Source organism: Lucilia sericata, unplaced genomic scaffold (assembly GCF_015586225.1).
Source record: "Lucilia sericata isolate MDLA Ls3-8-SP2 unplaced genomic scaffold, ASM1558622v1 Contig000007F_arrow, whole genome shotgun sequence".
Classification (NCBI taxonomy): Eukaryota; Metazoa; Arthropoda; class Insecta; order Diptera; family Calliphoridae; genus Lucilia; species Lucilia sericata.
Window position 1 is genome coordinate 1,125,499 of NW_023994048.1, and position 17,520 is coordinate 1,143,018.

The 17,520-nt window shown below is 30.6% G+C and overlaps 1 protein-coding gene across 3 annotated transcripts in view; it reads left to right on the plus strand.

Moving 5' to 3' along the window:
• The window catches only part of LOC119602459, a 278,587-nt gene that overhangs the window by 221,626 nt on the left and 39,441 nt on the right, over positions 1-17,520 (plus strand). For all 3 annotated transcript variants that reach the window (XM_037954018.1, XM_037954003.1, XM_037954010.1), the window contains 2 exons: positions 3,982-4,112; positions 8,096-8,255. In XM_037954018.1, the coding sequence (XP_037809946.1) occupies positions 3,982-4,112; positions 8,096-8,255 (291 nt within the window). The remainder of the gene's footprint in view (positions 1-3,981; positions 4,113-8,095; positions 8,256-17,520) is intronic.

Below are 17,520 nucleotides of genomic sequence, written 5' to 3' on the forward strand. Positions count from 1 at the left end.
TCACAGTAATATTTCTCTGTATATGAGCAATATTTTTGCCAAACTTTATATGGATATCTTAATTTAGTAATGAGTTATGTGCGTTTAAGTGATTTTCGGGAGGGGACCTTGTATGGGAGCTATGATGAGTTATGGACCGATCGGAAAAAAATTATCTGTAATATTTCTGTGCATATGAGTAATATTTGTACCATATGGGTATCTTAATTACGTAATGAGTTATGCGCGTTTAAGTGATTTTCGGGAGGGGACCTTGTATGGGAGCTATGACCAATTATGGACCGATCGAAAAAAATTTTCACAGTAATATTTCTGTGCATATGAGTAATACTTGTGCCAAATTTTATATTAATATGGATATCTGAATTTAGTAATGAGTTATGCGCGTTTAAGTGATTTTCGGGAGGGGACCGATCGGAAAAAAATTTCACAACAAAATTTCTGTGCATATGAGTAATATTTGTACCAAATTTTATATGGATATCTTAATTTAGTTATGAGTTAAGCGCGTTTAAGTGATTTTCGGGAGGGGACATTGTATGGGAGCTATGACCAATTATGGACCGATCGGAAAAAAATTTCACAGTAATATTTCTATGCATATGGGCAATACTTACACCAAATTTTATTTAGATATCTTAATTTAGTAATGAGTTATGCGCGTTTAAGTGATTTTCGGGAGGGGACCTTGTATGGGAGCTTTGATCAATTATGGACCGATCGGAAAAAAATTTCACAACAATATTTCCGTGCATATGGGTAATATTTGTACCAAATTTTATATGGACATCTTAATTTAGTTATGAGTTAAGCGCGTTTAAGTGATTTTCGGGAGGGGACCTTGTATGGGAGCTATGACCAATTATGGACCGATCGGAAAAAAATTTCACAGTAATATTTCTATGCATATGGGCAATACTTGTACCAAATTTTATTTGGATATCTTAATTTAGTAATGAGTTATGCGCGTTTAAGTGATTTTCGGGAGGGGACCTTGTATGGGAGCTATGATCAATTATGGACCGATCGGAAAAAACTTTCACAACAAAAATTCTGTGCATATGAGTAATATTTGTACCAAATTTTATATGGATATCTTAATTTAGTTATGAGTTAAGCGCGTTTAAGTGATTTTCGGGAGGGGCCTTGTATGGGAGCTATGACCAATTATGGACCGATCGAAAAAAACTTTCACAGTAATATTTCTATGCATATGGGCAATACTTATACCAAATTTTATATGGATATCTTAATTTAGTACTGAGTTATGCGCGTTTAAGTGATTTTCGGGAGGGGACCTTGTATGGGAGCTATGATCAATTATGGACCGATCGGAAAAAAATTTCACAACAATATTTCTGTGCATATGAGTAATATTTGTACCAAATTTTATATGGATATCTTAATTTAGTTATGAGTTAAGCGCGTTTAAGTGATTTTCGGGAGGGGACCTTGTATGGGAGCTATGACCAATTATGGACCGATCGGAAAAAAAATTCACAGTAATATTTCTATGCATATGGGCAATATCTATACCAAATTTTATTTGGATATCTTAATTTAGTAATGAGTTATGCGCGTTTAAGTGATTTTCGGGAGGGGACCTTGTATGGGAGCTATGTCCAATTATGGGCCGATCCAAAAAATTTTTCCTCTGAAAGAATTCTATTGACATAAGATTTTAATTTGTAAAATTTTGTGAAGATATCGACATTGTGGCGGAAGTTATTAACAAAAAACCCATTTTCCGGGAATATGTACTTTTGTATGGGAGGTATATGAAATTGTGGACCGATTCTGGCAATTTTCAGCAGGGATCAAGATCTTGTGCAGAAACGAATGTATGGTGATTTTCATGGAATTATCTTGCATAGTTTTCGAGAAAACTACATCAGAATGTGTAAAAAATGCTTATTTTTTTCCGAGGTTGTTTTAAATTTTGATTCATAACTTTTCCAGGTGTGAACCGATTTTGCCCATTTGCAATACCAAACAACTTAGGAAAATGAAGAACATTTTGAGTGAATTTGGTTAAGCTCTATTGCTTCGTTTTATCGTGAGCGTGTTTTACACAGACAGACGGACAGACGGACAGACGGACAGACGGACAGACGGACAGACGGACAGACGGACATAGCTAAATCGACTCAGAATTTGATAAGGACCCAGAATATATATACTTTGTTGGGTCTCAGATGAATATTTCTTGGTGTTACACACGGAATGACAAAGTTATATATACCCTCTATCACCACTGATGGTGGTGGAGGGTATAACAAGTAAGAAATTATAGTCAGGCGAGGCCGACCATATAATATCCTACACCTGTTACAGATACAAAATGTGATTTAGTTTTCATAATAAAGCATTTAAGTTAAATTGTACTTTGCCTCTGATATCCTTAAGTCATGTATTGTTGAATAAAATTGTGGACATTTAATTCAAATTTTGAAGGGGGCTTATTTGACCATATAATTATAAAATTCATGAGGGTCATCAAGGCTAGTATAGAACTTGGTTTTGCAGCTTTTTGTAGAGATACGAGTATATTAAACATAACTATGAACTTAAAAGCCCTATTCGTCGGGTTCAGTTGTATGGGGGCTAGGTGAAATAATGGACCGATGTTAACCATTTCCAATAGGCTTCTTTACCAGTACCATCAGAGTTGCGACCTGAAGTCTGATTAAAAGGTTTACAAACCCTATTCAGGGGTTTAGTTGTATGGGGGCTAGGTGAAATAAAGGACCGATCTTAACCATTTTCAATAGGCTTCGTCCCTGTAGATCATGTACAAAATTTCATTGAATTATCTTCAAAATTGCGATTTGTGGTTTGATTACAAGGTTTACATGGACGGACGAACAGATTTACGGACATAGCTGAATTGACTCAGAAAATGATTCTAGGCCGATTGGTATACTTTAAGGTGAGTATAGGACCAATATTTTTGTGCGTTACAAACATCAGCATAAACCCAATATACCCTCTCCACTAAAGTGGTGTAGGGTATAAATACACATACATATGTATGTATAAGAAACAAACAGACAGAAAACTATAACGTTCACAATTAAATAATGTGCCCGACTATATAACAGCCTCACCTGCACAATGGGGCAAAATAGTAATATTTTAGAAATAAATCTGAAATTTCTAAACGGCCACTTCGATTCGATTTGAGTTTAAGTTTCGAAAATGGACTGTACAAATTTTTTTAGAGTTAGGGCTAACGACATGTAAAAAGTTTAATTCAGTGCTTTTTTTGTTTCCCATTCGATTTCAAAGATTTGTACATTTTTGGAAATCGTTTGTATTAGTATTGAATTTCATTACAAAATCGATATTTATTCGAAATCTAAGAGGATTAGAAGGAGAGTGTATATGGGAGTTACGTTCAAGCATGGACCTACAAAGAGTACACTAGCGACGAAATACGAATTAGGGCCAACTTTATTGAAAATTTATGTTATTTTGTGGTACCCACTAATTAGAATATTTTAAAACATAGATCTATACAGGGAATGTATAATAAAACACAACGAATAAACACATAAATGCATAAACAAGCAAAAACTTTAGATACATTTAAAATGAATTCAATATCGTACATAATAGACAAGGCAATCATGTAGTATTATTTTGTCTATTTTTTTATTTATTCATCTGTTGTGGTTTTGTAGTCATAAAATGAAGAGACAAGTGCAAAAAATAGCTTAATTGACTGAAAGGAAATAAAATAAAATGTTATAAAATAAAAACAATGTAGCAACGTCCTGAAATAAATAATAAAACTAAGACAGTTGTATCTTTAAACGAAAGGGAGGGAGTAAATTTTTAAAGTAAATTAAATTTCAAAATAAATCATTAACTTTTCTCTTTAAAAATTTAACTAAATATATAATATCTAACACTTTATAATTTTATATACGAATTGTTTTATTTAAATGTTCTGTTAATTTGTTTTTATTTTATTTTTAGATCAACCTACAGCCCATTTAAAAATGGGTTCATCCCTTAATCCAGATGATATTAAAGAGGGTGATGATGTCTATTTTGAGTGTGTTATACAATCAAATCCCAAGCCCTACAAAATGTCATGGTTTCATAATGTAAGTATAATTTTAAGAAAAGCACATTGACACCACAACTATCTACAGACGAAAAAAATACAAGGTTAAAAAATAATTAAAAAAAGAAAAAAGCGTTTAGAAAACAGAGATAACATTTTAACATCTTAGGGATCATTAAACAATTTTTTTTTTTTGTCTTACTCTAAAGTTTATTTATATAAATTTCGTTCATATTGTTGCTGCTATTTTTATTGTTGTTACTTCGTTTTCTTGTTGTAAACTTAATTAATTTGTAATAAGTTTAAGTTACCAACAACCATGTGGGGGGAAAACAATTTTCTTATTGTACACCAGGGAGGTTATGCAGACATTTTTAAAACATACATACACTTTAGACGACAGCAACAATTTTTTTTAGTAATTCCTTGTTACTCTTTAGCTATTTTTCTTATTGTTTGTATATTTTTTCATTTAACCAAATTGCACGTGTGCAATTAAGAAATGTTCTAGGGTTTTTTTTTTCCTTTTCAGTTGTTCTTTTTTTCTGTAACAAAAACAACAAAAAAGCACACAACCATTTACAAATTACTTTACGACATAAAAGCTAAAGTAAAGAATCCTTAAAAGATTGATGTTAAGAGTACAGGGTTACCAATGCATTGATGTATTATAATAACGAGCAGCAACAACATTGTGCAATGTTCAAAACATGAATGAAAACAAAGAAAGAAATGAAAAAAAACTAAAATAAAACACTATTTGACAGTTTATCTTACTTTAGTTGCACTTAACACTTACAGGAAACAAAATTATAAAGACTGGAAGTAGAATGGAATTATTTTCTCTTACATAAGGCTTGGTGAGACACTTATATGTACATATGTATTGAAACATTTTTACTGTTCTTTTTTAAGAGTTTAGGTGGGAAAATTAATGAAGATGTTGTTTAATTACTTGGAAAATTTTTATTGTTGCCAGGCGCAAAGAATGTTTTTTCAAGTTAAGAAATAGATTTTTTTCTTTTCTGTTTGTGTCAAATGCATTGATTATTAAATTTAAAACTCGTTCAAAAAATTAACCCCTTTTCTCCAAACACAGAAATAAGATAACTAAATAATAAATTTACTATAATCTAAAACACAAAAAGTATCTGTCGAAAATTTCTAATAGAGAACATTTCTTTTTAATTTTCTCAATAATAGAATAGCGATTTTGTCAAATAATCCACTACACTTCCATACATATTACTAAATTTATTTAGAGCAGTGCGATTTTTCACAAACTAAAGGCCTTATTCATAAAAAAATTTTATTTTATTAACGGTTTATAAATCAAATTTTGTACGAAAATTTTGTTTTCTAAAGCTTTTATAAAAATCAAACAAGTAAAAGACTATAGTCGGGCGTGTCCGACCATATGATACTCTACACCAATTACGAATATTAAATGTGATTCATTTTCAATAATAAAGCATTTATGTTGAATTTCACCGTGATTCTAATAAATTTATTGACAAACGACTAATTTACTGAATGAAGCCATAAACTTGGTGGATGGACTTGTTTGAGTTCAAAGGTTAAATCACTCTCAATTATTATGAAATCCAGTAAGGTCAACTAGGCTTATATAGAACATAGTTGTGCCACTTTTTGACGAGATTTATTGGCGGGATTTATGTTTTTAGAAAAGTTATTTGTGCCGAATTGTAGACATTAAAGCCATTTTCTGAAAGGGGCCCCCATACAAAGCCCCTTTCTAGGTAGATAGCTTGAGCACTCGAGCAAATTGCACTCCGGAAATTCCATATACGTAAATTGCCACTGGCGTGTAAGCACAATGGGGCGGGGGTGAGTCGTTGCAAAAGCTCACCCAGTGAAACCACCGTGAAATAAGGGCCTCGGTGTAGGTGTTCACGTAAAGCACTTCGACATTCGTATGGGGGCTAGGGTCAAATGAGACCCAATCATTACGAAAATCAGTAGTATTATTTATGCTGATATAAAACTTGGTTGTGGCGATTTTTGGAAATATAGTAGTATAATTGACGTAGTTATGAACTAAAAGGCACAAATTGGAAGGTCCGGTTGTATGGGGAATAGGGCAAAACTTAGGCCTATCCTTATACAATTTATTGATGGTATTTAATTTATATAAAAGTTATTTGTGCCGTATTTCATCGTGATACCTATTCAGGTGGTACGGTTATTGAAATAATTGACCGATTTCAACCACTTTCAATAGCGTTTGTCCTTGGGCCTAATTTAATCAAATTATCTTGAAAATTGCGACCAGTAGCGTGCGTACAAGGTTTACATGAACACACAGACGGACGGTCGGACGGACAGACAGATGGACATAGCTAAATCGACTCAGCCGATTGGTACACTTTAAGGTAGGTGTAGGATCAATATTTTTGGGTTTTACAAACACCAGCACAAACGCATAATACCCTCCCCACTATTGTGGTGTAGGGTATAAAAATTTGACGTCCTAGGTTTTCCAATACTTTCTGTACTTGACGGCCTAGAGAAAAAAGCCATATAGGTGTTATATCATGAACTAAATCGTTGCAATATTGTATTGAAAATTTCCAAAAATTTTCAATAAATCTAAAATTTTGCGAAACTAGAAGTTAATGAAAGATTTGATAGACGTCTACAAAAACCACATAAACCCGCACTTTTTGTAAAACTTTTACATACCCTCTTCTCAAAGAGATTATTAGAAATCTATTAAAAATAAATTTTGCTGTCATTTTTATTATCCCTTGCTTCTGAAGGGTTTAAAATATTTTTTCCAGTAAAGAAAAACTTATATGTTTTTTTTTTTTGTATAACATTTTCTTCTATAACATGTTTTTCTTTAAGCTTTCATCTATCCACCATACATCTAATAGTCCTGGTTTTCAGCCAAAGATGAGCTATAGAAAAGAAAAACTAATGCAATTTTCTCTCTTGTCTATGGATCTGTTTGTTTTTAGAAATGTTGGCGTCCGTCTGTTTAACTGTCAGCATGTTTTTCACAGTGATGTGGTAATCCGTTATTTAACTCCAATGTCTTTAGAATAATTTGCTCCATGTTTGTATACACACACACGTACTTACATATATATATATATTAACATACATACAATGTATATTGTAACGTTTTTGTTTTAGTTTAAGAATTGAAGTAAGGGTTTTTAAAGATAAACTTTTCTTCATGTGCAGATGTGTGTGTTAAAATCCTTTTGTGTTTGTGTGTGAGTATTTGAGTATGTGTAGGAGAGTGTAAATAAATGTATTAAATATCTAACATGTAGCCATTAGGAAAAAAAATCCAAACGATTTTTTTTCTGAGATGAAAATTCTGACAAGGACAAATATATGTACATTGTTGCTATTATGCTGGAAAATTATTATTTTTTCCACATTTGCTTTTTTGCAAATTTGTGTTTCAACATAAATATTTATGTATGCATGCACGTAATATACATAACTAGATTTCTGTTTACACCTTTTTCTTGTCTACTTTCATACGTTTATAAAAACCTTTTTTTCTTTCAACACTAACAATTTTTTACATAAGTTCATATATTTGTTATTGCAAGTACTCATTGAAAGGGAAAGAAAATATAGAAAAACAAACAATTATTTACTTGACGTTGACACATTGTAGTCTGGTAGTGTCAACAAGGTCATTTTCATATTCGTCAACATCACAACATGTAAACGCCAGCAATCAGTATCGGTAGAAAATATTTTCTTTTCATTTCACTTATTTTCCGTGTCACACTTAGTTTCAACATTTTATTTGGGTATATCCCTATTTTTGTTGCTTATATTATATTCTCATCTATATCCTTTCATTTCATTGCATTAGAGATTATTCTCAAATGCGCTGTAGCAATTTCATGGGGGATAAGGTTTTTGAACAAAAATGTTTTATAAACGTTTATATTTCAAAAATTTAACAATGATTATTTCTTGACAGAAGTAATTATTATTTGCAATATTTTATCATGTTTTTATTCTCTTTTTTAGGGCAAAGAATTACATCACAATATTTCAGCTGGTATCATACTCTCGGATCAATCACTTGTCCTACAAAGTGTTTCACGTGCATCTGCCGGTGATTACACTTGTCTGGCTGTAAATTCTGAAGGCAAAGGCACTAGTAATCCGGTGACATTACGTATACGTTGTAAGTACACAGATTTATAACACACTTTTTTATTTCATATTATTTTCCTGCTTACTTAGTTGCTTTAAGGCAAATGAATGGCTGTTTTCAAAAAACAGGGGAATAATAGTGTAACAGGAAAACATTTTTTGCAATTTTTTTAATATTTTTTTTAGATATTCGCATTAGTTTGAAAACGTGAACTACTTTCAGCTGTTGTTATTAAATTAATAATTAATTTTGATTAAAAAAAGTTTGCACTCTAATAATTTCTTAAAACTACAAACATTTACTCAGCATTTCCGTAAATGGAAGAAAAACAAAGAAATTAGACAAGAAGAAATTATTTTAAAGGCGAAACTCTCTATTTCAACACTAATGTAATCAGTTTTCGGTACTCAGGGGATGACCCCTACTCATGCAGTGCATTGTGTTGGAACTAGGAAAATAGGTTATGGGATGGAGGATAGAGGGAGTAGTGTTTGTGGACACTCGATTTAAATCTACCCACATTGCAAGTGACTGGAAAGTCTATTGGGGGAAGTTTGTTCCACATACGGACAGTACGACTAAAGAACGAATTCTCTCTGTAGTGCATTGTGCGATCCACTGGCCAATCGATCACAAACGGGTGTGCTCTTGCTGAATGTCGTATGTTACGTGTGAATATGTGGGTTTCGGGAACAATTCCCTAATTTCATAGGAACACATTCCATTGTAGTATCGATAGAACAGTGTAACGCACCCCCAGTGAATAAAAAGAGATGGATACCCTATTATCACCCTATTCTTCGCCCTCTCCTGTAAGCGGTCGAGTAGCCCCAAAATAGACTTTGAAGCGCCGGCCCATACATGAGAGTTATATTCCATTTTAGATCGGATGTAGGTGTTATAGATAGTAAGGAGGTCAGAGGGAGTGGAGTATGTCTTACACCTTTTGAGAAAACCGAGACACTTGAATGCTTCTTTCGACACTTGAAATATGTGTTTGGTCCAGTGAACATCACACTGTATTCTCATGACCAGAACATCAAGAGCTTCTGTCTCCTTAATATGTACACCACCCATAAATATAGATGAAGTAACATGATTCGTGGTGCGTTAAAACACAACATTGAGTCTTACGTACGTTGAATTCGACTCTATTAGCACGACCCCATTCAGAGATTGCCACTAGGTCTTAATTAAGTGAGTTAATTATGTTTTGCATCATTGCCCCAATCTCCAAAGGACTTGGCCTATAGTTGAATGAATAAGAATGGCAAATGTTGCTATCATCTGCAAAAGAATAGATAGGGTTGGAAGTTTGACATAAAAGGTCATTTAAAAAGATAACAAATAGAGTAGGAGAAAGAACGGAGCCTTACGGTACCCCTGAATTTACCTTGAACTCGTTTGATGAGATCACATCTATAACAACTCGTATAAAGCGATCCCTGAGGAAGCTCGATACAAATCGTGAGAAGTAATTACCGACACCTAAAGCAGTTAGTTTTGATAGGAGTGCTCCATGCCACACCCTATCGAATGCCTTAGAGATATCTAGAGCCACCACTTTACTTTCGCCATGGTTTATAATCTATATATATGTAAGTTTTTCCGAAATTTAGGTCAAGATATCTCGAGGAAGAAACAAGATATGGATAATTAATGAATTTGTAAAAGACATTAAAAGAAATTATGTAAAAAAAGAGAAAACAAAAGAAATTGCACTTAATCGTTTTGGTAAGCGTATCACAGCTACATATATCAGAAGATAAACCTTAATGTCCATCTGACCACATAACAAATTTCAATACTTTAGAAAAGTATTCATCGTCACCGAGTTAAAAATTTTTTAGCCTGTGTTATACTTCAAAACTGACGAAAATTATTAAGTATCTACTTTACAGAATTTTTATATAACATCATTACATTATTATAATAGAACTGACGAAAACTAGTTAAGTTTTCTCACACATTTTATAAAATTTTGTTATTTAATCATCATAAAAATCTGTAAATCACATCTTGTATCTCAAGTCTCATGTGAACTGTTCATTTAATGCAAGAAGTCATAATAGAGGTAAAAGCTACAACAAACAATAACTAACTAACAAGAAAAACTAAACATCTAAATAAAAATGTTGTTGAGTTTCCATCTACAATACCTATATACTATGTAGATGCCAGTTTACAGGTGTGCATGGGTAACACAACGTATGAGTAATTTTTCCAAAGAACAAGCTTGGGTCTCTATGGTAACATTGTTTGTTGTATGATTAGATTTTTCACTTCAAGTAGTCGTAAATGTAACAATACATACAACAGTCATACCAGGTAAACTAAAACAAAATTGCCTTTAAGACAATAGAAAAGTATTACAATAAAGTTCAATATTAAAAAAATTTAAGTTAAATTTCCGTTATTACTTTTCTTTTTAACAAGAAAAACATTTTCTTGTATTTTAATTGTATTTTAAAGCTTACGTTGGCACATGTGCTACTCAACTGAAAGCTTGTAATTAATTTTCTCTTTGTTACAAAATGTTCTTAAATTTTTTCGCTGATTATAACAATTATCCTTACAATTGTAAGTAAGACATGAACAAATTTTAACCCAAAAAAAAAAAAGAAGAAAAACATGAAAAATAATACAAAAAAAAATATTGAAAGTGTGCAAAGAATATCGAAAAAATATAACATGCTTAAACAACCATTTGTTTTACTTTTTTTGTTTTTCTTACACTAATTATAGATTTCGTTTGGAAGGATTTCAATTAGTAAAGTTTTGTAAAAGTGCAACAAATAAGCAAGTATTTGTTGAAGCAAAGAAATACATTTTGATAAAAATTTGCTGATTGTGGAAAATGTTAAGGACATGAGGTGAAATACTATGTTTGCAGTTATTGAGAATATTTGTTTGCAATTACCTAGCTATTTATCAACTTAAAAACTAATTAGCTTTAGTAGGTAAATAAGTATCAAGAAAATTTTATAATTTAAATTTTCTAGTTTATAACATATTTGTTAGAACTCTTCTTCTGAAACTATAACAGTTTGTTTATTTAAATTTCAAAACAAATTTTTCCTTTCTATCTTAAAAATAACAACATTTAAGCAGTAATTAGTCCCTTAGACAAATCTTATTTCAATTCCATGTAAGAGCAAACCCAGAAATATGAAAAGCTACAAAAAACATTTTTTTTCAATTTATTTTTAAAAAATGTATACAATAAATTCATTATCACATAATTCTTTAAGTTTTAACCATCTTCTTAAACTTAATAAGTAAAAAGGATTAAATATTTTTTCTTCTTTTCATTTTCATAATCTTTCTTTGTTGTAATATAATTTTGTAAAAAGTAAAAATTGTTTTTTTTTTTGCTAAATAAATACTTGTACCTATAATTGATTCAACCTCATTTATAGTCTGTGAGTCTTATTAAAAATTATTAAGTCAAGTGAAAGGCTTTATAAGCCAAAAAAAAAACATACAATACAGACATTGAGGTCCTTAAGAAATACTTTTTTTTTCGGCTTAAAAAGTACTTGTTAAAATGAAAAAGAAATGAAATTAAAGAAGTAACTTATATTAGCGTAAGGAATAAAAAATGGAGGAAAATCTAAAAATGAAGAAAAATGAAATATTTTTTTATATAAAATCTAATGAATACTTCTACTTTCTTCAATAGCTTTTTTTGCAATAAAACCAACGTGGATAAATTAAACTGAAGTTAAATAGATTTGTGAAGGATATTATTTAAAAAACAAGGTTTTATTTTTATTCTACAGTAGTGCCAATGATTAATATGATTTTCAAAAAAAAAAAATAAAAAAAATTATTAAAAAACAATAAAAAAATCAATTTTTGCAAAATTCGCCAATTCTCGAAATGTTGTTGAAAACCTAAAAAAGAACCGTGTGTCGAAAAAACTATAATTTTCTTTGATTTACTCTCTGAAGCAAGGTTGTAGCTCGTGTGAAAAAGAACAAAAATTGTAAACATATAAAATCGAAAAACTTCATATTCAAGATCAAAATGGCGATTTTTTACCTATTAATATTTCAAGTATTTCTCGAAATTAGACGTATACTTAATATTAGTAATATGTATCAATAAATCATTAACACGTATACGTACAGGTGTCGTTAATAAAATCAGTGCAATTTCACAATGTAATACTTTCCACTTGAAATGAAACAAGTAAGAAAGTATAGTCGGCCAAGGCCGACCATATGATACCCTACACCAGTATCTTAAATGTTTATTAATTATTATATTGAATTTTGTCTTTTTTGATGTATTTCTGATTTTTTGAAAGAAGCTATATATGGGGCCTAGGATCAAATATTAACCGATCCTAACAAAATATGGTAAGGGAATTTTTGTTGACATAAAATGTAGTTTTGTCGAATTTTATCGAAATATTTGTGTTTAAAAGGGAGTTAACGACGTTCCAGGCATTTTCAGATGGTGGATTGTAGGAGGCCTATGGTCAAATAAGGCTCGATCATTATGAAATTTTGCAGTATCATTTATGCTTATATAAAACATAATAGTGCCTATTTTTGGAGAGATATTAGTATATACTTCATATTTATTGGCTCTAAAACCCAATTTAGAGGACTGATATCAATCAAAATCCATAGAGTTCGTCCTTGGGTCAAAAGTAATATGTGTACCAACGACAGATAGACGGACGTATATGCTTAATCGTCTCAGAAAATGATTCTGAATCGATTGTTATACTTTAAGATGGGTATGGAACCATTAATTCTGTGCATTACAAACATCAGCTCATATCCAATATACACTCCCACTAAAGTAATGAAGATTACGTTTTTTTTTTTATATTTTTTTTTAATTTTTGTTCGTTATGACAAGAACTACAACTTTGCCTCAAAGAGTAAATCAAATTTCCGAATGGTATGCAAGAACCTTGGATGAACCTAAGGGATTCGGGGTAATTATTTATTCCAAGACTATTAATTATTGAAGTAGTATTGAAGTAGTAATCTAAGGTCGACCTAACTTTCTTACTTTTCGTGAATTTAAATTTACTATATATATTACAAATGAAAATACAAAAGGCAACACAGCTTAACAGTTGAGACAATATGTTTATTAAAATATAAAATGAAAACAAACCGAAAAAATACTAAAATAAAAATCAAAAGGAAACAGCTCGCTTGGCGGTCGCATAGCTGCATTAAAAACAATAGAAATACTCGTATAATAAAAATAGACAACAAAACAACATCAAAAAGTGGCACAAATCTCCTCAGTTCTTTTTTATTTTTGTTTAGGATTTTTTTCCTAAAAGTAAATCTATACAGTATATGCAAAAATGCAGATTATACTTAAATGAAAAAAAGTGCTTGAAAAAAACGTAGTTTTCTTTTCTAGCTGTCCTTTTCAGTGCCTTTTTGTGCCCATCATCAACAAAAATTAATGGTATATTAATTATGGCATTTCCTTTGTAACACATCGGAATACCGATTATAGATCTGGGCACTTATAATATTCTAGAACGATCGTGCCATATTCATATGTTGAAAATACAATAGATTTTGAATGTGATGAGCTGAAAGTCTGAAAGTATTAAAAGATATTCTCTATTGAATGATCTTATTTGAACTGAAAAATAGCATTATCAGCCTACGATTTTACCTTGACCCTATACATGTGACCCTCGAAATGTAGTTTAAATTTTCATAAGTATGTTTTTACAATCTTGATAATATTTTTTACAAGTATGCAACCCCTTAATATATTGTTAAATATGGCGAACATCGGTCCGTCTTTGAACCAAGCCCCACATAAGGACCCCTGAAGAAAATTACTTTAAGTTCATCCATAATAAAATTAAGAAGTAATTAATATCTTATTAAAATAAGATTAGAAATTACCAAAGGAACGATCGATAAAGACCTAAGTCCAACTTTGGGTTCGTTTTTAAATAGATCACAAATTCTTCAATAGTGGGTACATTAGATTCAGCATAACCGAATATAAAACTCTTACTTATTTCATTTGTTGTTGTCTTTTTCTTATGCCGTACTTAAAGGTTCTTTGGCCGTTTTCATCTGCATCTCTAAGTAGGGATGAACGTACATAAAAGTACATTTGTATTAAATGGATTTTTATTTTAAGCAAGAAGATTTTTATTTATTATTTTCTGTTCTTTTGTTTTTAACATTCATAAGATGGAATTTATTTAAAAGAGCAAAAAAAAACAAAAGACACATGAAGACACAAAAAGAGAAAGAAATAAAAATAAGTCTCCCATTGCTAAATTCCTATTAAAAAATATAGAATAGTACATTGTGATGATAATCACATAAAAGGATAAATGTTTGGGATTTGCTATTGTATTGAGATGAGAGCCTTTTCTTTGTTACATTCTTGCAACTATATTCCATTTTTATTTGACTTGAGTTTTGTTGTTTTCCAAGTAAAAGTAATAATACAAATATCGTATGATAAATGGAAGAAATATGTCAAATGTAATTAGAATACATATATGAATATTAGACGGGTAGCCATTGTAAGATGACAAGAGAAATTATGAAAATTTGTTTTTATGAGTAACCTTTTTAAAATATTTCTATACTGCTGATAGTAATGCACTATAAATTTCATAAAACTCAAAAAATACTTTTTGAAATTATCACTTGTCTGTGAGTCACTCTAATATGCTTAGAGATATACAGAGTGTCGTAAAATTGTACACATAAAAGTGTCTATATTCATACAAGATAAATAAAAGAAGAGGATTATATAACGATTTTGTGGTAGTTTTAATGTTCCATTAAAGACGCCTGAAAGGAGAGATAAACGATGGTGTATACTAAATTTAATATAAGTTCAATGACCTTTTTACTTTTATTCAAAAAACAGGCAAATATTAGCTGGATATGGTAAATTATTTACCATCATAAAATATAAAATAAGGCAAATAACAAAAAAAGCCTATTTAACTTGTTTAAAATCCCTTAATAAAATTACATTTTAAATTTTGTTTTTCCTTTATTTTTTGTTTTTATTTCGACATCTTTTTTAAATATTATACGCCAAAATTATGGTTTACCATTGACGAATGTATGTGCTTTAACATTAGATTTCGTCTACACGTGCCTTAAAAAAGAAAAAAAAAATATTTTTTTAATGTATTTATTTATATAAAATAAAAAGAGAACACAAATGGTAAACAATTTGTTTCACAAAGTTTTAAAGTACATATTGGTTGTTTAAGTGTAACAAGTCTAACGTATTTGTTTTAATATAACTTTTTATATTATGTTTTAAATAAAAAGTTATATTTTTTAATTATCTTGATTTATTAAGTCTAGTGGTTGTTATATTCTTTTTGGATATAGAAGCACTTCATGATGATAAATTCTGATCTTTTTTCAGTTTTTGCTCAAAACTGGACAGTTTTATGTTCTGTAATAATGCATCATAATATAACATCATCCCACACAAAAAAGCTCCTTTCAGAAAATCACTTGTTTAATATGTAGGCTACCATTAATGCAAAGATTCCTTGTTTATTTCCAAAATGTTGAGTCTGCTTAAATTCTTTTTCAGCAGACTCTATAGTTACCGAAATAAGCCAAAATGCCATTACCTATTCACTGCTTTGAAACGGTTGCCAAAACTCATTTTTATTCAATAACTTTCTTAAATAAATATATTAAAATGAAATTATATACCCCATTATTGTCGGAAAAGAATTAATAAACTCTGATATTATCGAAACAATTGTCTTACTAGATCTATGTTGAATTCTATCATCATCTGTACTTATATCGATATTGATATGAACATAAGGGTAATATTTAAAAAGGGTCTTTAATGAGGGCCCGCCCTTATACGATGGTGGTGCCGAATTTCACTGCCAATTGTGGACCGATATTTCCCATATTCAATACCAGACAAATTGCAACTAAAATATTTATGCAAAATTTCATCTGTGTTTTCAACAGATAGACAGACAGACAGGCGGACAAACAGACGGACAGACAGACGGACAGACAGACAGACCGACGGACAGACCGACGGACAGACCGACGGACAGACCGACGGACAGACCGACGGACAGACAGACAGAGAGACAGACAGACAGACAGACAGACAGACAGACAGACAGACAGACAGACAGACGGACAGACAGACGGACAGACGGACATGCAGACGAACATGTCTAGATCGTCTTAGAATCTTATAAGGACCCAGAATATACATATATTCCTACTGGACCTTAGACGAATATTTCGATGTGTTACAAACGGAATGACAAAAACAATATACCCCCAACTTTTTTGATGGTGGGTATAAAAATACAGTTTAAATGTTCCCATAAAAGTTGTAGGGTATTATCATCTGTTTGACCAAGTTCAACTAATTTTTATATATTTTGCAATATTTTATTTAGTGTTCTCTTCCTTGAAATTTTGGTTTTCAAATACTTTACCAGTAGTACTTTGTTTTATTACACCTCTCTTAACTATAATAAAAGAAACTCTTTCCTTTTTTTTGGTTGGAAAAAATATCTCAGCAAAAAATGAATTAAATTTAAACAAATTAAAATTTATTATTCAAGTGTTATTTATTATATTGTATTATGTATGCGCAGTAAAATTTTCATTAGTATCCTGCGGAGTTATTTAATTGCTTAACCGTATTGGGGGGGAACGGGAAGAAAATTGTTGCACGTTTGTTTCTTATTTTTTCCTTTATGGAAAAGGTGCAAATTAAAAATGTAATAAATTAAGCAAGATATTTGAAAAATTAAAAAAATACAAATATTTACTATCACCGAAGTCACACAAAAGAAGCTTCCATAAGGTCAGACGAACAAATTTCATATCACTAGAAGATCAAAATTATTTCTCATATAATATGTTTTTTCAAACCACTTACTCTTGTAGTTTTGGCAGACTTAAAACAAGAATTGCATAAAAGTTAAAAAAAAAAAAAAATGTTTTGCTGACCAGTGTAATTATTAAACAAGAAAGATTTTAATGAATTAATTTAATAATGTCTACATATTTTCAAAACCAAAAAAAGTATGTTTCACAAACCAGCAATTTCAAACCCTGTCATGGGAAGTTATTTCATCTTGAAACCAGAAAAAAATGTTTTCTTTTTTATTTTAATTTAATTGTAGTTTAAGTATAAGTTTACAAAACCAAACTTAATCTGTATCATCTTTCTGGCTAATTACACTTGAAAATTAAAAACTTTTGTTATACTTGTTACAACTAACAGAATAAATAAAAATGCAATGTACAAAAGATAA